The following is a 23,635-nucleotide window of genomic DNA, read 5'->3' as shown; positions in this document are numbered from 1 at the left end:
GGGAAAATGTAAATGCTTCTAGTTTTCATCAATTTAAGCCATTTACACACCAGGGGATTGTAAAATATAGTATAAAAAAAACTTCGGGAATTTGCTATTCCTTTGGTATGTAAATCGTCAAAATCCGTTCGCGGCAAAAATTGTTGATAACGTTATCTTTATTTCATAAAAACGTAACCTGTTTTCTGATTTGGCACCCTTTATAAAAGACGTAGTTCTACGTCAAAAGAATATCTGGGTAATCGACTCATACAAAAATAATTCTCATCCAAATTATTTCAGCTTAGCTTTGTTTTTGCTTTGAGTGATATGTGGTATGGTACATAGATGTAAAGATTCGATTCAGATTCAAAAACATCTGTATCAGTGCTTTCAAATATTAACAAATATTCATGGGTATCGAATATGATTTTGTTTCAGTGTCAATTAACTTTTTTCAGTTTGACACTACAAAAGTTTGACTAACGAAAAAGCAATCGAATCACACTGATACAACAAGCATTTCTTTGGACGATATTTTCGGCCAATAGTTAGAATTTTATGAAAATAATATCTCTTAAAAATACTGAAATGTTTTCACATATTTCATAATGTCTTCAAAATGTCTCCATAAAATCAAATGTCTTCACAGTAAGCCAAATGTATTCAAAATGAAGGTATGTCTTCAAACCAGGTATCTCTGCTTGAAACACACTTGGAACAAACTCACACTTTATGGGAGATAATGACAATAGTGTTCATTTCATTCATATTATTTTATATCCATATTTCCAGATCAGATGAAATTCTTATCCAGATTCCCAAATAAGATCAGAATCGGATTCCACATTCAGATTCCAGAATGATATTCAGTTAGGATTCCAGATTAAAATTTCAGATTCAGATTTCACATTTCACAAACTCAGATTCAAGATTCACATGTCTGATTCAGATTCCAGATTAAGGTTTTAGGAGTGAATTTTATGTCCATATTTCCAGATCAGATGGATTTCATATCCGCATTACCAGATCAGATCACAATCAGATTCCTGATATGGATTCCGTATTCAGATACCAGATTCAGATCCCAGATTCAGATCCCAGATTCAGATTCAAATTCAAATTCAGATTCTGATTTTAGATTCCAGATTAATATTCCGGATTCCGATCGAATATTCAGATTCAGATCCTGGTACAGATCCAAATTTCTGATTCAGATTACAGATTTTAGTTTAAAAATTATGATTCAAATCACTTGGTACAGATTCCATATTCAGTTTCCGAAGATTCCAGTGATTAATTCCTACCAGATTAAGATGATAACAACTTTGATAAGTTGGCTAGGTTACTGGTTCAAATCACAAATCCGTATACATCATATTGTAATTTGTTTAAAAGTAGCTTCGAAATGCCTCTCTCATGGAAACATGAAAATTCAAGAAGAAGCTCGATGTTTAGATGCCACACCAGTTAACACAAAAAAAAACTTGGTGGATTGAATATCTATTTGCAATGATGTGGCCAAACGGAGTGTGTTAGGAAATTTATAGAAAATAAAATAAGGGATAAAAATCCAAGCGATCGTCAATTATTTTCAAGCATCCGATTTGATCTTCCAATCTTGCGCATTTCCGTTCTGTATAACAGGGATTTCTTCCGGAGCATTGGTCGTCAGCTCTTGTAAATCCCCATGATGTCTGTTATGTGGAAATGTTTCAGGAATCAGCATTACAGTAGCCTTTTGGTTCGGATTATTGAAATCCAACCTTTTTCTTATCTGCTCTTTCAGTTTCACGAAAAAACTGCGACAGATATCCTTGAAAATTGTGACGTTCGATTTGTGGCTTCTGCTGTCATTCTAACATGAATATTCTAACTGCTTTTCAAAAGATTTTCAAACTCAGCAGTATTTGCACTGGATCTTGATACTGCGTTTGATTTCCCGCAGATAGAAGGGCTATCCAGAAAGTATCAGACGTTTTTGAGCACTTTATATTGTATACTTCGCGAGTGGGGAAATTTTCTATTGCAGCGCATATTTTATATACTACCTTGATCACAAAGTTCCCGGAATCACCACAGCGTGGCGCTCTCATTCACCCGTTTTATTTTTAATTTTTTTTGTAGGTTGGCACATTTGTCATTGACGTTCTATAAAATTTGTAGTGTGATAGTTTTACTTTCCTAAAAGTTACGCTGTATTGAGTATATATGCTACACTGCGTTTCACAACTATAGAACCACTAAGTTTTTCAGAGTTTCCAGGGATATGTAAGAAGTCAGTTGAATTGAAGTATATGGTGTAGGACATAATAACTATGTTCATTTATAAGACTGGCCATTTGAACTTTGTTGTTGTGCCCAGGCGCCAAACATCCAAAAAACTAAAATTCCAGTGGTTCATAACTATATCACGGTGTTTTTGATGAAGAAACAGCAGTAAATGATTCTTAAGTACTTCGTTGCACTTCTGACTGTTCATTCGTGTTGACGGTGAGCTATCTAAACCAGGCCTTTTCGAGAAAATTCTCCTCGAACCATGAAAATTCCATCTCCAAAACTGCGGGTCCAAGAACTAATGTGGAAGCTAATCCTATGGGTTTCTCTGTTTCAGGAGAGCTTCTCAACTTGAATAGAATTACTTCATACTAGAAGGACTCACGGAACGTGTCATGTAATTTTGCAACTCGTATCTTTGCAGGCAGTTTGATGAAAACATTTTCAAGAAGGCCTGGTTCAGATAGCTTTTCATTAACACGAAAGCACAGTCAGAAGTGCAAAGAGGTATTTCAAAATCATTTACTTCTGTTTTTCATCAAAAGCACCGTGATAATTGGGTGATTTTGCATCTATTTATAAAATCCGGAAGGGCATGGCATGATTTAATGAATAGGGGCTTCAGATTCTGGACTGATCAGTTTGTTTACCAGATCAAAACCCTATCGAACTTATGAGAAGTGATCGTACGAATAGTAGATTCAGCTCACAGGCAGTATGAGTGACACTCCAGAAAATCTGAACATATCTGTACATTATGACTAAAATCTGTAATCTGTATGCAATTTAAGTATTCAAATAACATCTAGCAATAGATTTCATGCAAATTTTGAAAAGTTATTGCTTGATAATCTGATACAGTTAAATGTTTCGCAACTACGTAGCTGTCGACAATTTACATTCGTTTTCGCGGATTTGTGAATTGATATTGGTGTATGATATAGATATACTAAACCTCACTGATTCAACTTATTTCAAATTTGTAACACGTAGAGTGGGTGATATAAACTAAAATGTAGCATACGATTTTTTGATTAGGTGCCCTGTTCAATGTTCCAAAAAGTTAGATGATAAAGTTGTCATTTTCAGTAATTTTTATAAAATTAAAATTCATGACGTTCCACTTTACACTGTCCGTGTTGCACATCAGTTTTTTACTAATAATCTTTTCTCTATTCATTAATTTTGCAGATCCTAGAAATCCCGTCAGCAACACCCCGCGGCAGTCATCTTGTTATGAATCTCTATCGCCTTGTGCTACCGAAGGAAGCTGCGTGCGCAAGGAAACTCGACGGGAAGCTGTTTGCAACCGCTTGATCGACTTGAATCGATGGATGGGTAATCCCCATTGCAGCGTGTGTTTACTGATCGCGTTCAAAATCTTGCTCATTGCTCACAGTGCTGGGGATAAGGTGTTTGGAACGGTGCCAAATGTGTCGTAGCATCGAAAATGAGCAACCGAGCAAACTCTCGCGTATGATATGTTTATTTCGTTAGGTACTGCTCCGCGAGTTTAGCGTTTATGGGTTTTCCTGTTATGTTACCCTAGCATTTAGTGAACTGCAGTGGCGTTTGTTTTATATTTTTTCTTACTCTTTTCTCCATCAAAACGTTATTGCTGAGCTTGGCGTGAATAATTTATGGAAACAAAATATTTATTTTTTGCCGGAGTTGCAAACAGTTGAGACGGGCGCAAAAAATCCTTCTCTGTTGTTGATGTTTTTCGTTGTCAGTTCGTGGAGCAGAGAAGGCTAGCAGCAACGCGCGTCAATCTGGGGCCAGTGTGAGAGTGCGCGAGTATGTCTGTGCGAGTGGAAAAAAATGTTGTGATGTTTTAATGAAATTCAATTCCTATCCATCGCTTGCGTCCGGAAACGTTCCGGCTAACAGGTAACGGTGGCTATCGCCTCAGACAGAGCATAGTGCAGTGAGTGCCGCTGCCGCTGCAGGGCGGAAGTGAAACGAGACGAAAATCCAAACCACACTCCATTCGCCCCCTCAAGCTAGTTAATAGTTATAACTCAATTAGTCAGCCGTGGCGTTGGGCGGAATATGACAAACATCAACTATTCGAGAATGTTTCGAGGCAAAATTCGCACCAACACATGTCGGATCGTGCTGCTCACATCGCTGGTGTGGCTGCTGATCGATGTAGTGCTGATAATGAACTACGCCGACTGTCTTGGCGGTTCCAACTGGCTCTGCAAACGGCCCGGCGAGTACGATGTTGAGGTAGGTGTTAGTTTATCCAGGATTTTCCTCCGAGACTGGTTTATGTACGACGATTTACCGCCATCTGAATGTACAATGGTTCGTGGATAATATCCACGCGAAGCGTATCTATATGCTTGCCGGTGGAGAAATATGTGTTCGTATATCGTTACGGAAAATTCTGGCCGAAATTTGGCGTTTCCCACATAGTTTTGAACGTAATTCACTGTGGTTTAGAGGATAGTAAGAATAATTTTATAGTCTCCTTGTCGTTTTCTGTTCAGGATGATTTCTATCGTTCTTCGATTACAATATGTTTCAACAGCAGTTTAACTTTTGTTATATATGAGTAAGAAAATAATTAATTATTAAGCGCAGTATGTTCAAAACCCATACGCATCATATATCAATACATACAATAATTAATGAGTAGATTCAAAAACTTGAAACTTGTAGCTTTAAAAATATGTATAACTAGCTGACCCGGCAAACTTCGTCCTGCCCAAAATTTGTTTTCTGTTATCAATACCTTCAAACATTCGCGTTTTCTTACTATGAGCAAGTTCATGGGTCCAATCGCAGAGCTGTTCATTGATTGATCTTCAAATCGACCCCATTGAATTTACCTTTTACTGTAAAATACCTAGTATTTCTAACAAAACTCATCATTATAATATCAGATTATTTTCAGACACAATTTTCGTTCAAGGTTTTTCAACCACTTGCAAATAACATGTTTCTCCGTTACATGGAATAAATGTTTTACACAGAAAATATGATAGAATAAAGACAATCCTAAATCGGACAATTCCTTCCTCGAGTTCTGCTCTTATCAACACATTCGGCGATACTTTTTTTATTGGTATAGATAGGAGAAGATATGGGACTGCGTTTCATCATGCGTAGAACATATGGGAATTTAATTTTCCGAATTTTCCCTTTTTCCTTCAGAGTTTTCCGAAAATTTTCAATTATCATGTTTGGTTGGAATATTTTAGGTTGAAATACGTGTAATATTTTTATGGGACCCCCTCTCCATTCCAGAGGAGGGAGGGGTGTCATACCATCATATCAACAATTCTCATACCAAAAACCCTCACATCTCAAATTGTGCTTGATTAGTTCTCGAGTTATGCAGAAGCTTGTGTTTGTGTGCCCCCTGGAATTTGTGTTTCATTTGTACGGTACCCCCCCCCCCCCACCTTAGAGAGGGGGTGGAGTGTTTAACCACCATACAAACATTTATTGTTTCCTAACCTTCTTCTTCTTCTTCTCCTTCTTCAATGGCACTAACGTTCCTAGAGGAACTTCGCCGTCTCAACGTAGTATTACTTGCGTCATTTTTATTAGTACTTAGTTCAGATTTCTATGCCAAATAACACGCCTTGAATGCATTCTGAGTGGCAAGCTCTAGAATACGCGTGATCACAGTGCAAGTCGGAGGAAATTTCTTTGACGAAAAATTCCTCCAACCAGAACGGGAATCGAACCCGAACACCCGACTTGTTGGTTATGTCGCTAACCACTCGGCCAAGGGAGCACTGTTTCCTAACCTAAAACCTCCATATGCCTAATTTGGTTCCATTTGCTTGATTAGTTCTCGAGTTATGTGTTTCATTTGTGTTTCATTTTTATGACAGGAAATGAACACCTCCCCCCCACCCCCTCAGAAAGGTTAGAGGAGTGTTGAACCACTTTAGAAATGTTTTCTCGTTTTATGCAGAAATTTGTGTTTCATTTGTATGGTAGCCCCACCTAAGAGAGGGGGAGGAGTATCTAACCACCGTTAAAACATTTATTGCACCCTAAAACCTCAATGTGCTTAATTTGGTTTCATTTACGTGATTAATTCTCGAGTAATGCAGAAATTTGTGTTTCATTTATATGGCAGCCCCCCTTAAGAGAGGGTAGAGGAGTATCTAACCACCGTAAAAACATTTATTGCACCCAAAAACCTCAATGTGCCTAATTTCAAGCAACCAAATTTGGCATGTGGAGGTTTTTGGATACGAGAAATGTTTCTATATTTCCTCCCTCCTGTGAAATGGAGAGGGGGTCCCGTAAAAATAATACACATATTTCAACCATACACGAAGCAAGGGGGAAGCAATTTAACCACACCAATACAACTCAATGTGGTTGCTTACTTATTACATACACTATTACATACAATTCGTACGACCACTTTTGTGCATCCAGTGTCACCGCTGCCTTAATCGAAGCAGAGTTTGATACAGAGGGCTCCCCTTTCTTCCAGGAATTAAATGTGTTTCGCACATTTACTCCATTATTGTATCGAGCTGTGTGTATACGAGTATGAAATCAACATTAGGTGTTTTGCACAAAAACGTAACGCTAAATTTTTTTAGTATTTCTCTTCAGCTTTGTTTATACAAGCTCTGCAGTATGCTAACTGCGCGCATATTCTGAGAACGCATTCCGAAGTTAAAAAAAAATGAACGTTCGTTCAACACGGTAGCAAAATAGAAACTGAGATCAGCCAGGGAGAGCACGATATTTGTATTGTTTTCACGGCCATTCGACGACATGCATCAACCGCTGACTGAGTTTTTTGTGACTTCACCAATATTTATAGAATTTTGTGATTTCAATAGTTTGTTTTCAAAGCAGTTTTTGAGCTATAGAAAAATTGGGTCAATGAAATACAAACATCACTTATACACCTTTTATTTCGAAAATGATTGTCATACCACTTGTTTCAGCTTGCAAATAAGTTCCAACGCTCGAATCCTTGTACCCTAAGTGTTACCCTCTAGTTTCCGAAATTTTTAACTTATGTTCCAGTACAGTGCATCACTATGTGCGATATCTGTCTTCCATTTTTTCATCCTTCGGACAATACAGCTATGTTTGGAATCAGCATTGAGGAAGACTGCTGTCTGCTAGCTGGAGCGAGACTGTGACTTGAATGATAATGATCATGAGGGGCTTTAAATTTTCTCAGTTTATTCGCATTGAAAAAATCCAATTTATGAAACTAAACTAAACTCTTGGCCTGGAAAACCTCGATTCCGTCTGGTCGCTTAGCTTGTTTATACTAGATAAGTTGAAAAAGCTGCATTTTCTTTTCCTATTTCAGGGTTGTACAGTATATCCTCATGACGCCCGGTGAAGCCTGATTACCTAAAACGCTACAATGTATGAGTTCTACACTATTTTACAAAAAAAAAAATCATGGATCGTATTGCTGGTGATGCATCTTCAGATAATCATTTGTTCAGGCTGGTGGTAAAAATAATTGAAGGACAAAAAATTCGACTCATTGGATATCATGAAAAGCACAATGCGCAGTCTTTCGACGAAATGAACAAATATGTTTTGCGATGATGGAATTTCAAAGTTGCGTGAAGGATGACGAAAGGTTGCATCAGGTCTATTAGTTTGAGCACTTTAGGTGTTGATCAAATCTAAACTACATAGCACCACACAACATTTCAATATCTTGAACAGCGTGATGATATCCATATCGATTTTTTGTCTTGTTTCAGCTTTTCTTCGAAGATTTCGGCTAACTGAATTCCACTATCCAAGCTCTTGATTTCATTTCACTTAATCAGCTCAGTCAGTTTACGTTAGTTTTTGCTACAAAATGCCTGAGCTAAAATTGATAAGTGATGCTTTGATGTAACGTAAATATAACGTAATAACAACGTAAATTGAATTTGAATGAAACTAAGAAGTTATCGAAATAAGTTCACGAGCAACGTTGGGAGACAAACAAAAAATAGAGTACAAACCGCTACTACTAATAAACTATTAAAAAACTTTTTTATCAATATAAAAAACATAGCGTAGCAAATAGAAACAAACTAAAAATGGAATTTACGCGCAGTTAAATTATTTTTCCGATTTTTGTTCAAACAAAATGGAGAAATGTTCACGTGGACAACAAGGGGAGGGGTAATAGAGAATGTCAACGCTTATCCTAGGAGGGAGAGGGGGATGTCTAAAATCATGTGTTTACTGTCCACGTGGGACGTGGACGGCCCCTTAGTAGTTATCACACCCATTCCTTAATTAATTTAGGGCATTGATGAGACTAGAATAAAATCCCCTTTGCGGTCTCTCATTTTCTTCACAAAAGGTACGACCAATTCTCAAATTAACAAAGATGAATGCTTGAATAGAAGATTGCTGCCCCTCTATAAAAAAGCATCTCCTCCTCTCTTCTGGCCGGATTTGGCGTTACATTACGCTAAGCCAGTATTATAGTGGCTCTAAGACAATAATATCCAATTCGTCGAGAAAAACATCAATCTACCAAATTGTCCAGAGCTCCGACCAATTGAACGTTATTAGGCGATTTTGAAAATGATGTGGAATGTAAATGGACAACAGCATCCAGGAAGGGCACAACAAATACTGTGCAAAACTTGATGAAAGGTCTTTCGTCAAAAGTGCGTTCGTTCTATAGAGCATAATATTTTCACTTATGTTAGCCACACTATTGTTTCACATTGAACTGATCTTCAATAAGCCAAAAACAATAGGTTAAATAATAATGAGCTTGAGCTTGGGTACTGTACAATTCGCAGTTGCTCTCCGTGATTGATCTGAACCAACCAAATTTCACAAAGAACACACAGAATGACGCTTGGGACTAGCAAATCATTCTCGTTGTGCAATTCTCGGTAATTCGAACTTTAAATGGTCAATAACGACGCCGGCCACGTCCTTACAGTCACCAGGGGAAGGGAAGGAATGTCAGTATAACATTCGCCGCCCGAAGGCCAGAAGGGTCGCCTCTATAGCGTGGTTCCCTAGCGTTTATCATGGGAGGGATATTTGTTAGTGGGAGAGGTACGAATCAGGATTCACTGAGGTAAGTGATGTGATTATGTAAACGCGAACTATGGACCACTCCACAAAACGAAATTCTGAAAATCTCATATATCAACACGCAACAGAGATCTTTAGGTATCCTGAGAATGAAAACCTTTAACATTTATTAGATTTTTAATTTCTCACACGTATTTGTTATCGAAATCCAATTGAAAGAGAAAAATTTTATCCGTGGGAAACCTGAGAAGGTAACCTAGAGATCTCCGCTCAAACCAATCAGACCAGCGATATATTCTATTATTCAATGCGTGTAGTCTTTATTTAACCCCAATCGCGGTGATGGATGGTTAACTTTGGGAAACCTGAAAAGGTAACCGAAAGAATCCCTCTACAATGTGTAATATATTAAGATATATTCCGTTATTCATCATGCGTACGCTTTATAGAACTCAAATCGGAGAATTATCTTCGGGAAACCTGAGAAGGTAACCGAGAGAACTGATCTCGAAACAATCGTCCTCCATCATGAAATAAACACACCAAAGCTGTTTCCATAGTTCTATACTGGTCCCATTTTGATTGATTTTGATGAAAATGTGACCACAAGGATGGTATGTAATAGCGAGAAGTAAATAGCTACACATAACTGCACTGGTGCAGCTGCCAGTGACCCTCCGCCCCACCCGAAATTCAGCAAAACAAACGAACAAAATACCCTGCCTCCTCTCGTCGCCACCGTACAATCGAACTATCGTATGTATTCCGACTTAATATAACAGCGGACAGTGGATCTAAGCTCACACGAAAATTTGACTGCACAAACGACGAAAAGAAACAAAACCTTCTGTCCGTCCGAAGCAACGAGTCCGATCCCAATGCACCCACACCAATACCATTGTGGGTAGCTACAATCGCGCGACCGTACATAACTCGTACGGCAACACTTTCGCACTGAGAATTGAGCCATAAAATAAAAACAGAGAGAATAAAAAGGAAGAGACGAAATGATACTTAGCAGCGTTCCATTCTTCCTGTCGCTCACGAAACGTTCATTCAATCTTCAAATTAATCATTGGCAGCTCCTCTCATTCGGATGAGAGCAAGAAGAGCACGTCGAGCAAAATGACATTTAAACACGGAACTGTTACAATCAGTTAACACTGGAATCCAATCATGATCCATCCATGAGCACTGGATGCACAACGCTTTTTTCAGTATATAGCATATAACAACAAACACTTTCTTTTATTTTCAACTGCTATTAAAAATTCTAATCACGGGTAACAGCGAACAAATCCCTATTGTTTATTTATTTATTTATTTATTTATTTATTATTAACAAAATCATCTGACGACATGGTCTACATTATAAAATGTTACAATATGATTAGGTACTAAACTACACTAAATCTCGATTAAGCAAGCGATTCTTGAAAGTTTCACAACTTATTCTTGTTCATCGAATTACTGGAGAGCAATATGCGCTCAAAGAGAAAGTAAAGCACACAGACACACAAAAAAGTCTTAGCATCCATCTTCAAAATGCGTGCCTAATTAGATTAACACTATAACATCAAAATGCTTCTAGAAACTTTCGATAGTTTCTCTGCAACACAAATCATGTATATCGACACGTATATTTTTCCAAATACTTTACACGACCGTAATTGAAAAACACTGCAATCAACAGATATCGCGGGAGGAACAAAACGCGTTTGATCGTACCGAAAATATACCATTTTTTACGCAGGGAATAGAATTTTGTTATCACAAAAGTTTAAATAATAATAGCGTTTTATTCTAATTCACGATTAGATGTTGCTAAAGATTTTCGATGCAGTCCTTATGTCGATCATCTGAATCGATCCAATAGTTCAAAAGTTATGAATTTAAATAAAAATCATTTCTGCAAAAAAGGGAAGAAAATTATTAAAACCATCGGTTAACTTTAAAAAATCATAACTCGGAAACGAAAAAAACGCCCCGCTGATTTTTGGGGAAAAAGAACCTCAGCCTCCAACAAAAAATATGAAAAGTGAAAGCTCCCTTGGTTTCGAAACCATGTAAACTATAAAAAATAAATACAATCAATAATTACGAAAACAAAATCAAAATAAGGAACAAAACTACTACTTTTCACGGAAATCTGAGAATCACTATTTGGCATAAAATGGCTGAATTACGGGATGTAACTACACACCTTATTTGTATTTCGAGTAGCAAAGATGTGCTCTACCCAGCACAAACCAAAATATTCTTCCTGATAACCCGTCCTCCTACTCGACACAAATTGTTTGTATATTCACGGATGAAACAAAAAAAACGCACACTTCAGAAGATGGGACTTCTCCACAACGTTCCAGAAGGGCTCACAATTTGCAAGCGGGAAGTAAAAGGAGTATTTTTATTATCAAACTTCTCCATGCACACAAATGCCGCCATTCAGCGCAAAAAGCTCCACCATTGCCCAAAAGTGCCAGAGTGTTTAGTCTCAACCACAAGCGGTTCAGTGGAACCACTCCCCCGTCGACAATTGATGTGCTTTGAAACATAAGCAATGAGCTAACCATATCACTATCAACTGGCAGCCAACCAACGATATCTAATTCCCCCGTGCCTCGGTTTAACCGCATCGAAGCCGCACACCGAACGCCGCTGCAGCTGAATACCCGACAATGTTAGGGCCCAACCAGATGCCACTGACGACGGTAGCAGCGCGCTGTTATCTGTGCGAACCAGATGTTTTTCGCATATTTCTACTCTGGCCGGCCCCGAGGCATGTATGCAAAGCCATACCTGCCCGGAGGAGAAGGGCGCCCTCTGTGCACAATGCAAACACATCCGAACGGTTCCATCACACCCGTGATGCCCGGCTCAGGGTGGTGGCGCACAGGTGTCGGTGAGACAAAACGGATGTGACCTAGTTTATATCAATTAACGTCGGTTCTCTCTATGCTGCCCTGGCTGGCAGCATCGTTTCGAGGAACTTAAACCCATTCGTGTTGGTTTAGCGCAGGCCGAAGGCATTGTGCTCTATCGGGAAACGCGCGTTCTCTTGCTCTGTGGCAGCTGTGAGAAACGGCGATCTATTTCAGATAGGGTAATTCTTTTATATCGGACGGATTGTAAACTCTTGTTTTCCATTTTGGTGGAAAAGCACTTTCCTCGCTTTTATATTTGTTCTGGTGGATTGTTTTGTTTCAGAAAACGCTACAACACTGTTCTGCACACAAGAAAGGAAGGCAAACGTTATCTACCTAGAAACGCTAAAAATAATATTTGGAATGGCGTTACATTTCCGCGCGCAATACATGCACGGCCCGAACCAAAATATGACTGTTGAAATAAACAAACCTAACCCCGATCAAACCCGAACAACCCTAGTCATGCTTGAGCGGTTGTTTACATACACGTGCAAGACAAGCAAAATCAGGAATCATCAGCAACATCGTTTTCCTGTGCAAGTAATGTTGTGTGAAACTTCCCGAAAAGCAAAAATGTGTCGGAGAATTGTAGGCCCGTATTCCATTAAAGGGTGTGTCACATCAAATTGCATCACGGAAAAAACGCTGTAGAAATTTAATTTTTAGGAATTATATCTTCAGCTTTCGCTTAAAATCAGATAAGAGTGTATAGATCACGTTGGCCATGCTTCACTGTCAATTTTTCGTAAATTTGGAAAAATGTCGTCGAACGAAAAAGAGCGTCGTGAATTAATCCTGTGCACTCATTTCGAGAATCCGGAGTTGTCACATCGGGACATCGGTAAGATGCTGGGAATCGTCCAATCCACGGTCAGCAGAGTACTAAAACGATACTTCGAGAACCTAACCATCGACCGGAAGGTGGAGAACGGCAAAAATGGATGCTCCGTCAGTGAAAAAGATCACAAGCGCGTAGTTATGCAGTTTAGACGTGATCCGAGAAGTTCGGTCCGGGATGTCGCCAATAAGCTGAATTTGTCAAGTTCATTCGTCCAGCGGACCAAGCAGCGGGAGAGCCTGCGTACATACAAGGTTCAGAAGGCTCCTAACCGCGACGAAAGGCAAAACATGGTGGGGAAGACGCGAGCCCGGAAGCTGTACACCGAAATGCTGACGAAGCCGCATTGCCTGGTAATGGACGACGAAACCTACGTCAAAGCGGACTTTCGTCAGCTGCCGGGCCTGTTGTTCTTCTCCGCAGAGGACAAATTCAGCGTTCCAGAGGAGATTCGCAAGCAGAAACTATCCAAGTTTGCCAAAAAGTACATGGTGTGGCAAGCGATCTGCTCTTGCGGAAAGCGGAGCGCCCCCTTCGTGATGACCGGCACGGTAAACGGGCAGGTTTACCTTAAGGAGTGCCTACAGAAGCGTTTACTACCACTATTGCAGCAGCACGAGGGCCCGACCATCTTCTGGCCGGATCTCGCTTCGTGCCACTGTTCAAAGGACGTGTTGGAGTGGTACGAAGCCAACGGGGTCACCTTCGTGCCAAAGGAAATGAACCCGCCCAACGCGCCGGAGCTTCGCCCAATAGAGAAATATTGGGCGATTATGAAGCAGGTCCTCCGGAAGAACCCAAAAGTTGTCAAATCGGAGGCGGACTTCAAGAGAAAATGGATTTCTGTTCAAAAAAACTACAACCTGACGTTGTACAGAACCTTATGGACGGGGTAAAGAGGAAGGTGCGAGCATACGGGCTTGGGCTCGAAGTATGAATAAAAAGAAAATGCCAAAAGTTGTTTAATAGTTTTTATTTTACTGTCTAAAATTTTCAAAAGGATCGGTCTACTGGGCGAATTTCTACAGCGTTTTTTCCGTGATGCAATTTGATGTGACACACCCTTTAATTTCATGTTTGTCAATAGCAGTACCGACAATCTGTACTGCATGTTTCCGCCGATAATTTTCTCTGAGAACAAGATAAGACTCCATTTTTCAATTAACCGCCAAGTATTGAACACAACAACTTACGCTTGAAAACTTCGAGCATTCATCGATCAGCTTTTATAAGCGTGTATGCTTCATGTGATGGGCCACTAGGAGGATCTGCGTTTCTATAAAGCATTAGTTTTGTTCATATTTGTATACTATGAAACTTTAGCTGACATCGTTTGATTTCATGGATCACATTGTGATCACATGTCACGTGCATACCGAGGTGTATACGGAATGTTGGACCTCTTCAGTTCTTTAGCATCAACACTGTGATTCCCACTATTTCTACCAGATTTCATGTATTCATAAACAGTTTCCGTAACCGCTGCAGTTCCTGGAGACATTCATCCAACGCAAAGCTTTTACAACTAAAGTAAGTCTCCGTTGTGCTCCCGTGGCCGAGTGGTTAGCGTCATAACTAATATGTCGGGTGTTCGGGTTCGATTCCCGTTCTGGTCATAATTCAAACAATTCGAAAAACCTTTGGACGGCCTATGAGTTTACGAGTCTACGTTTGTATCTTGAAACTTTTCCGGCTTCGCTCTCCTTTCGCTTGAATAGCCATTTGCACCCATTTGCATGACAAATAGGTGGTAATTGAGTTAGCTCTCAAGTACCGTTTTCTCGATGAGGAACCATTTATTCCTCCTTGGCAGTGAAAACAGGACAGCACTTCCGGTCGAGCTCCAACCACCTGCTCGTTTATCTCACTACAAGAATCTTTCCACTTGTCACCTTCATCTGTCAACTTCCTCTCAACCATTTCAATCGAAGGGTTCATCTCATTCTGAGAATCAATGAACTTAGAAGAATCCAGAAGCCCTCGGAGGACCTCAAGGCATTCCTGCATTTCAAAAACAGGATTTTCTAGTCGAACGTACAGTTTCTCGATAGCTGCAAAAATACACTTCCATATTATGTCCCATCTGGTTGAGTTGAATTGAGATTCATGATCTGCTTCAATATTGATACCTTCTGTCCTAGAGTCAATTGCTTTTGCGGTGTTTTTAGACCGAATCAAATAGATCTGACACTCCTCCAGCAACATCGATCTATGTTAATGTTTTCCCATCACTGTCCGTCCATGCATAGAGGCTCTTAATTTGAATTGTTCAACTTCACAATCCGCGTTCACTGTATCACAATCTCTTCATAAATTTTCTAAAACTTTTCCTTCGGAAGTTCTGCGTGGATTTTCGGATTATAATAAACACGTGGTACAAACGACTAATTATAAGTTATATTTTACTAACTCTGACAATTGTTGACCGAAAATATACCTTTTATTGTGTTTTAACAGCTTCAAATATACAATACAAAAACCTGTTTTTAAGAGTGTTAAATGTTTGTATGTATGGAGCAGACCTCTCATTTTCTCAGACTGAATGTCAGTTTGTAATAGTACCAAAACCAAGCAAGGGATTGAACCAAGTTGTAAGGCTGTTCCAAGGTTGTAAGGTTGTGCTGATTTTTGAAACGCTTCGTTCATCGTCAATCGTGAGTGAATCTTGTCGTTGAATCTGGTTCCCGAACCCAAACCTAACATCGATAACATACGAAAGGTGTCTACTGCCAATCAGATCTTGGAGCAGGTTCTCCAGCTGTGTTTCCTAATGTTCATAACCAGAAGTTAGATGCTACTGATAGTCATATATCTAGCTACTACAAAGTGTATCAGTCACAGGCCGTTTCAATTTGTTGATGAATGCTGTGTCTTCCAATGACTGGACGTAAAAATTCGTCCTTCCCAACGTTCAACGTAATCCACTTGCAATCTAACGATAGTAATTCGAGCAAAACGATTGATTGTTTTTTGACGTAGGACTACGTCTAACCGGAAGATATAGGGGGTGAAATGGAAATCTAGGCACTGAACAAGTAGGAAAAAATGCAAGATTTAGAACGCTTATAACTCGAGCATTTCTCAATATATCGCAAAGGTTTTTGCATCAATTGATAGGAAATATATCTACGCATCTATCATTACGAATAACATTTCATTTTTCTTGAGATAAATAATTGAATAATTGTGAAATATGAAGCATTGTCAAAATGCACTATGTGCCCATTTTTGATTGGTCCATTTTGTGCTCCTCAAATCGTACCGACAAAAACGGGCAACCAGAGCAGCAGCGAAATAGAATGAAGCACGATTGGAAAGGAAAAAGAAAAAAATGAACGAAACATTGGTCGCAGTCTCACACATGCGTAATTCTCGAGCCAGCCAGCTTAAAAATCCCCGCTCCGCTGCCGTAACGATCCATTCTTTGTGTGGACACTGGGCAAAATCGTTGCTGGACGAGCTGGACGGCGAGGGATCGAGTGCCTTTCTCAAGGCAAGAGGGCGGAGGTGGTAGCGCTGGAGTAGAGTAGTAGAGTAGAGTAGAGTTTTCAAAGGGCCTTTCTCAAGGCTAGAGACGAATGAACTGCAAAAGTTTAAAGTCTCTATAATACAAGACCTTCCTTCCTTCCGTAACGATCATTCTCATTCAAACCGTACACCACATCGGTTCGCATCACAACACATCAACAAACCAACCCAAGCAGCCATGTCTGAACATGGTACAGGAGGAAAAGTGAAGGGAAAGGCAAAATCCCGCTCGAACCGTGTTGATCTGAAGTCCTCGCAAGGGTAGCTAGGCCGAGCGCGTTAGTACCAGTGCACCAGTCCACCTAGCCGGCGTTATATAGTTTCGGCCGCCGAAGTGATCGAGTTAGCTGGCAAAGCTGCTCGCGACGATAAGAAAACCCGCATTCGGAACAGAACACATTTGGTTCGGTGGACATCAAGACAACAGGCAGTTGCAGCGAGTGGCGAGTGGCAAACGCAATCGCAAAACGGCATCAGGTAGCAGAAAAAAAAAATTTGTTCTTTATACAAACTGCTTTGGTGGCAAATCCAGAACAAGGCGGCATGACAGTGGTACAGTGTCGACTTTCAATGTGGGGTCAATTTGGATCTCTATGTTTACAAAAATGTCCAACTAAATAAGTCGCATTACATGTCCGTCCAATTAGCTAAATGTCGAACTAATAGTAAATTACTGTACTTTCAATCTGGAAACAATTTAAGAATTGGTGAAAATTGGGCGTTCGAAATGGTTTTTTTCAAAACCACGAGTACTAAGTTTTCGAAATTGGAACCATTCCATAAAACAAGGCGCTTTTCAGGGCCATTAAACCTTCCAAAAAAGAGTTTATGAAATACAGTTCAATGCTTTCTAAAACATTATCCAAAATAATAATAAAACACAAATTGATTTTTTCATAATTTGTTTGCCAGGATCTGATGAGTATGTGAATTTGGCAGTTGTTCTGAGCTTATTGATAGTTGGGGACATTCCTGATTATTCAATTTTCACCAATTCTTAAATTGTTTCCAGATTGAAAGTACAGTAATTTACTATTAGTTCGACATTTAGCTAATTGGACGGACATGTAATGCGACTTATTTAGTTGGACATGTTTGTAAACATAGAGATCCAAATTGACCCCACATTGAAAGTCGACACTGTACCACTGTCATCGCAAATGTTACAGGTTAAAATCGCCTCCAATGCGACACTGAGTGGCGCTTCGGCACGTCGCATTGAATGTAATTTACTGTACAACATGTCACAAAGCTGGATGGGAAGATATTTTCCAACTGTGAAAGCTGTGGCGAGTGGCAAATGCAATCGCTAAACAGAAAGGTTTAGCCGAACAAGATGGGGATATCGAGTGATAACAAAACAATAAACTCTTTAGATTGAAGATAATTTTGTGATCCTGAAAAGGACCCTTTTTAGCCTGCATGTGAATCCAACGAGCGAACAAATCGTAATGAATGTCTTTTTTTGCCATCGCTCCCTTTTAACGCTCATTCGTTCGTCGCGTTGGACTCGCCCCTCTGGCTGAGTCTGCCGTTTTGGTTCTATCCTGTGAGTGTGTACCGCTAGAGTATAAAACACGCGGACCCCAAAAAAATATCTTATTTTCTTTCAAACCGTAAACCCGTGTGGTTGTACGGCATCGGCATCGTGGACGTAACAAAGGAGGACAAGTTAAGGGAAAGGCAAAGTCTTACTCGAACCGTGCAGGTCTCCAGTTCCCTGTTGGTCGCATTCACTGATTGCTCCGCAAGGGTAATTAGGCCGAACGGATTGGTGCCGGAGCACCAGTATACCTAACAGCGATTATAGAGTTTCGGCCGTCGGAGTACTCGAGTTGGCTTGCAAAGCTGCTCACGACAATCAGAAAACCCGCATCAAGAACAGAGCAGCTTCGGTTCGGCGCTCATCAAGGCAACAATTAGTTTCAGTGAGTGGCAAAGTGTTTCTCCGGAAGAAATTTTCCAACTGTGAAAGATGTGGCGAGTGGCAAACGCAATAGCTAAACAGGAAGGTTTAACCGAACAAGATAGGAATATCGAGTGATAACAAAAACACAACACCAAAGGTTTTTTTCGGAACCATCAACATGTTCATAAAGAGTAAACAGTAAACTAATCCATTTTTCAGGTAGATAGGTAGGTAATAAAAATTAATCGAAATGTGTCGGACGGCATCAAATTCGGTTTTTCTCATACTTTTTAAACATACTTTAGCTTATTTCGATTTTATACCTTTCTGTTGTCATTCTTATGAGCTGTTGTTGTAGTATTTCTCAGATTTGCAGCAGACAATTTTCCAGGGCAGTGAGATATTGTGAATCTAACGCTCAGGCTGCTAATAGAATTTGAAAAATAAAGACAATTAGAAATACAGAGTGGTCCAACGTCTGAGGAGTACTATAAAGTTAACGTTAATAACTATTTTTGCCACGAACGGATTTTGATGATATATATACCAAACTAATCAGAAATTCACTAAGAATTGTTTGATGTTCTATACATTACCATCCCCTGGTGTGCAAATTGTTTAAATTGATTACAACTGGAACCATTATCATATTCCCATACATTTGTTCTGTTCATTTGTGAGCTAACCTACTTGTGCCGTCTGTAACCAGTAACTTATCGACGAGCAACGAAGGGCCACCCTGTACCATAAATTCTAGAATACGCTGAGTGTTTTGTCACTTTTTAGTTTTTCCATTTATTGTTTTTTAAGATGTTTCAACGGAACCCATCATTAGCTACGACGGAAGTGAAGATAACAAAAGGACAATGAAAATCTAAAATAAAAAGATGTTTCAAAATATGCCATCAACACTAGTTGGTTTCAAATGCGATAATGCTTGCCAGTCTGCACTGACTCTTTAGCTACCTTTCACCAAACCATTCACAATTGGACATTCGTTAAATTATAATCTAAAACAGATTAAATTACAATACTATCTTTCACCCTCCAAACAGCAATTTGTTTCCAACACTTGCTTGTCACATAAGTCGAATACGGATGCAAATCAAGTCTCAATTGGACGACGCCTCCATGAGTGTATATCGTTCCAATCTCGTCTCGACGCCGAATTGATATATAATGTCCAAATTGATGTGTGCAACATATTGTATTGCACAGTTGCAAATGGGAGCCATTCCAAGCCAGACTTATGCACACTCGACATTTTCTAGGGTATATTCTGTTCAGTGATGGTGCTTCAGTAGCCTGAAATAATGGCGATTCGATTACCGACAGGGGGAATATGCTAAATCATTTTGAGCAAAATTGCTTTGAATTGGATCAATTTGGGAATTGTATCGATGATCAGCTCTACATCGGTAACCGGATTATTTATATTAATTACAATGCAACAACCCTTCTTCCGAGTGCATATGCAGGCAACATGCAGCAGATTTTACATATTTAATCAAAATCATCCAGCGCCACCGCAAAATAAGATGTGACACCCGATGTCACATTAAAAATTCATTCAGACAGTCAGAGTATCCCTCCCACTATTATCACCCGTTGATGAATGGTGCTGAGGGTTCGTAAAACAGTTGCTATTCAACTGTCACAAATAATTTGTAAGCAGAACGCGGGTAGACTCAACTAAGAGGAGTGGAAATGAACCGTAAAAGTTCAGCAACCATGCTTTCCACCAGCATTCGACGAAGCAGAGGAACCATTAACATAGCGGAAAATTGCACCAATATTAAATCATGAAAATTGGTGTTCTATTCTGGAACCAGAGCAGAACAAAACTTGCTCGTCATGCGAAAAAAAAATCGCTACCGTACGCACATACCTGCACAAAGTTTTTCACCCTCAGTTATTCTACACACGTGTCCCTTTCGCAGCTGTCGTGGATGGAAATATCCACGCGGTGGTTTGGAGTAATTTTTGTAATGAAATTTCTTTACTTCCTTATCATAACTTTGTATCATGAACAAGTTTGTTATAATGAAAATTTGATGTATTTTTCAATGCACGGTCACTTTTCACCGAGGACAGAAAATTCCACATAGTTGTGTTTGTGTTGACACAACTCCATGGAACGTCATGCAATGTTATCGGGAATTAAATTTGAAGGATCATTAATTATTACTGACAGTGTCGAAAGCTGCGGAGCGATGTGATGTTTTGTTGGCTCTGGTCCAGAGCTGTGTGCGGTGTAGCAATTTGCGCTATGATTGGACTAAAATTGAATTTCTCAGCGTTATCCAAAACTACTGCTTATCTCGAACAGTTTGTAGCTGTAGCTGTGTAGTGTTTTAACACCTAACCTACCGATATTCATGTATACCTATTACTATCAAAGCGGGTCAAATGACCCTTCTTTGAAATATTACTATATAAAGATCAAAATATATAATTTCGCACAATTTGATAAGGAGTAAATATTGAAGAATACACTGATGATTTTTTTAAAGAAAAGTAGTAAAGACAAATGACGACGAGGTAATGTTACTTGTATAATAATTTTGAAAAAAATGAAAAGGGGTCATTTGACCCCGCCGTGGTAGGTTTAGTGTTAATTTGTATGCTCTGGGATGAGAGATAAATCGTTAATAGTTCCGATATATCTTAGGGTAATTAATCAAGTGAACATCAAACCACCAAACCACCACCAAATTACTAACATTTTTCACGACTGCTAAATTTTGCCGTAGTTTCATTCTTTCCAGACAACAAACAGCTATACAGATGCCATTTATTGTCAGTTCAATCAAATCAATTTCATTAAGACATCAGCTTCGGATTTTTCGGATTCCAAAAAACTCAAATTTTATCGTCTGCGACATTATTGAATGAAGTACGAATGAGCTAATATTTCGCATAGGGTATATTACCGTGCAAATCAACATTTCGCAGCAACTTCCGGATGAAAAATCGAGATAATTGTTCTTATTGTTGGGTGCCAATACAATATTGTCAAAAATCGACATTCTGGGAAATATTTTTTTTTGGAATACGAAGTGAAACACCATTCGGTTGGGGTGCCAATAAAAATATTTATCCCGATTTTTCATTTGAAACTTGCTGCGAAATGTTAATTTGCACGATAATATACCCTATGCCAAATATTAGCTCATTCTTAATCCATTTACTTGTGTCGCAGAAATCGGGGTTTTTTTTAAAAAAAATATGCCAAATGTCTTAAAATTGCATGAAACGTCGAGATTTCATGTAGAAAAACAACCGGCGCAAAAAAAATTGACAAAGTTTTTCTTTCGAGATAGCAATAAATCTCCACGTTTCGTCCACATATAAGGCATTTGGCATCAAAGAATTTTTTTAATAACTCCAATTTTCGATGAATTTTTGGTTTTGAAAAAACTAAAATAAAAAAAACTAAAAGTAATCATCGCGAAAAAAATTCTGCTTTTCAATAATATGCGCACGTAGCCACTGTGGTTTCGCCGGACGGCAAAGTGTTAAAAATTGCTTTGGATATCTGTGTACAGCCATTCTATGCCAAACCGATATACTGGTTCTTAGATCGGTTAACTTTGAAAAATCATAACTCAAGAAAAAAAATAACGCTTCTCTGAATTTTTATTTATTTATTTATTTATTTATTTAAATCTGATTCATCTGACATCTGTGGTCTTAATGAATAAATATATAATAATATAGTACAATTATTTATACAATCGACGAACTAGTTAATCTGTTTTTAAAGCGGCTGGATGTCTCGCCGAAATCAAATAGATCCTCCACCAATGTGAAAGTTCGAATCATCGACGACAACGGTTCATTGTATCCGAATAAAGTACGATGAAATCTGTTCTGTAGCAAAGATCGCTGTCGGAGAGGTCGTTGAGCAGCACGAAGGTCCAGTAATGAAAGTAGCCGAGGAGAATCAACTTCCCCATTGAACAGCTTTGATACGAAAATTGCCTGTTGTATTCTGCGTCTTCTCTCAAGAGTGTCCAGGCTTAAAAGTCTGCATGGATCCGGGTAAGCAGGAAGATTCAATGGATCGCGCCAAGGTAGATGACGCAAGGCCAACCGGATGAATCTTCGCTGTACACGCTCAATCCTCAAATTCCAGAAAATCACATTTGGAGTCCAAATTTTTTGGATATGTTATGTAGGAAACATTCAAGAAAAATTATAAAAACTATAGCTCCCTTGGTCCCGAGACCATGTAAACTATGAAAAACAAATGCAATCAATAGTTATAAAAACAAAATTCAACTTTTTCGCAAGTACTGTATTTTTCACTTTTTTTACTTTTACTTTTTACTTTATTGGCTTCTATTTGATCATTGATCATCAGAATCGGTCCAATAGTTCAAAAGTTATGAATTTTTGAAAAAGTAATTTTCGGAAAAACAGGGAAAAAATGATTTGTTGGACCACCCTAAAATAGAAATGAACACCCCAATGAATAAAATAAAACGGTTCTAATATTTTGCGATAAGGAACAAAACTACCACTTTTTACGGAAATCTGAGAACCACTATATCGGTTTGGCATGGAATAGCTGTATATATAAGCGACGGTGTAGTGGCGAGAGATATTCACTATGTTTCGAACCGTGAAGGAGCTCAGAAGGGCCGAAGAACACTATCCACCGGCGATCGAAAAGAAACGGCATCGGCGCGTCGGATTCCTCTTAACACGTTGTGCCCCAAATTGTTCTGGCAGCGCATTCCATTCAGCCCGCATCAAGAGTGTTTTCACAATATCAGTGTAGGTCCCAGTACTTATTCTATAAATAGAAAATAGTCAGAAAATCGACCAGAAAGTAGTCACATTTAGTAAAACATCCGAAAACAAACCATATATATTTTTTTTTTTATTTCGTAACTATCAATCCCAGTCAGGCAGCTTTTTCCTACCAAAAATCTCAACGTCGGCCCCTAAGAACCGACGTGGGGCTCAACGTGTTAATGCCAAAAGGAAAAATCCAGAGAGAATGTAGAAGAATGGTACTTGAAGACAGTTACACACACGCGCGCAACTGTTTTCGTTTGGTGGTCGTTGAGTTAGCATCGATTGCCGGCGAGCATCTAGCGTTGAGGGAGCAGCCGTCAAGAAGAAATCGAAACGATTTCATCGTTGCTACTAGAGAAA

General features: G+C 39.1%; 1 protein-coding gene across 4 annotated transcripts in view; it reads left to right on the top strand.

Moving 5' to 3' along the window:
* Positions 1-23,635, top strand: part of LOC129774925 (polypeptide N-acetylgalactosaminyltransferase 5) — a 162,761-nt gene that overhangs the window by 44,518 nt on the left and 94,608 nt on the right. For 3 of the 4 annotated variants that reach the window (XM_055779003.1, XM_055779004.1, XM_055779005.1), the window contains one exon: positions 3,448-4,488. In XM_055779003.1, coding sequence (XP_055634978.1) covers positions 4,309-4,488 — 180 coding nt within the window. In that variant the 5' untranslated portion in view covers positions 3,448-4,308. The remainder of the gene's footprint in view (positions 1-3,447; positions 4,489-23,635) is intronic. The other variant, XM_055779006.1, reaches the window with a different exon arrangement.

This window comes from Toxorhynchites rutilus, chromosome 3 (assembly GCF_029784135.1).
Source record: "Toxorhynchites rutilus septentrionalis strain SRP chromosome 3, ASM2978413v1, whole genome shotgun sequence".
In the NCBI taxonomy this organism is placed as follows: Eukaryota; Metazoa; Arthropoda; class Insecta; order Diptera; family Culicidae; genus Toxorhynchites; species Toxorhynchites rutilus.
The sequence above is the reverse complement of the archived record's forward strand: the minus strand, read 5'-3'. Positions and strand labels throughout refer to the sequence as shown.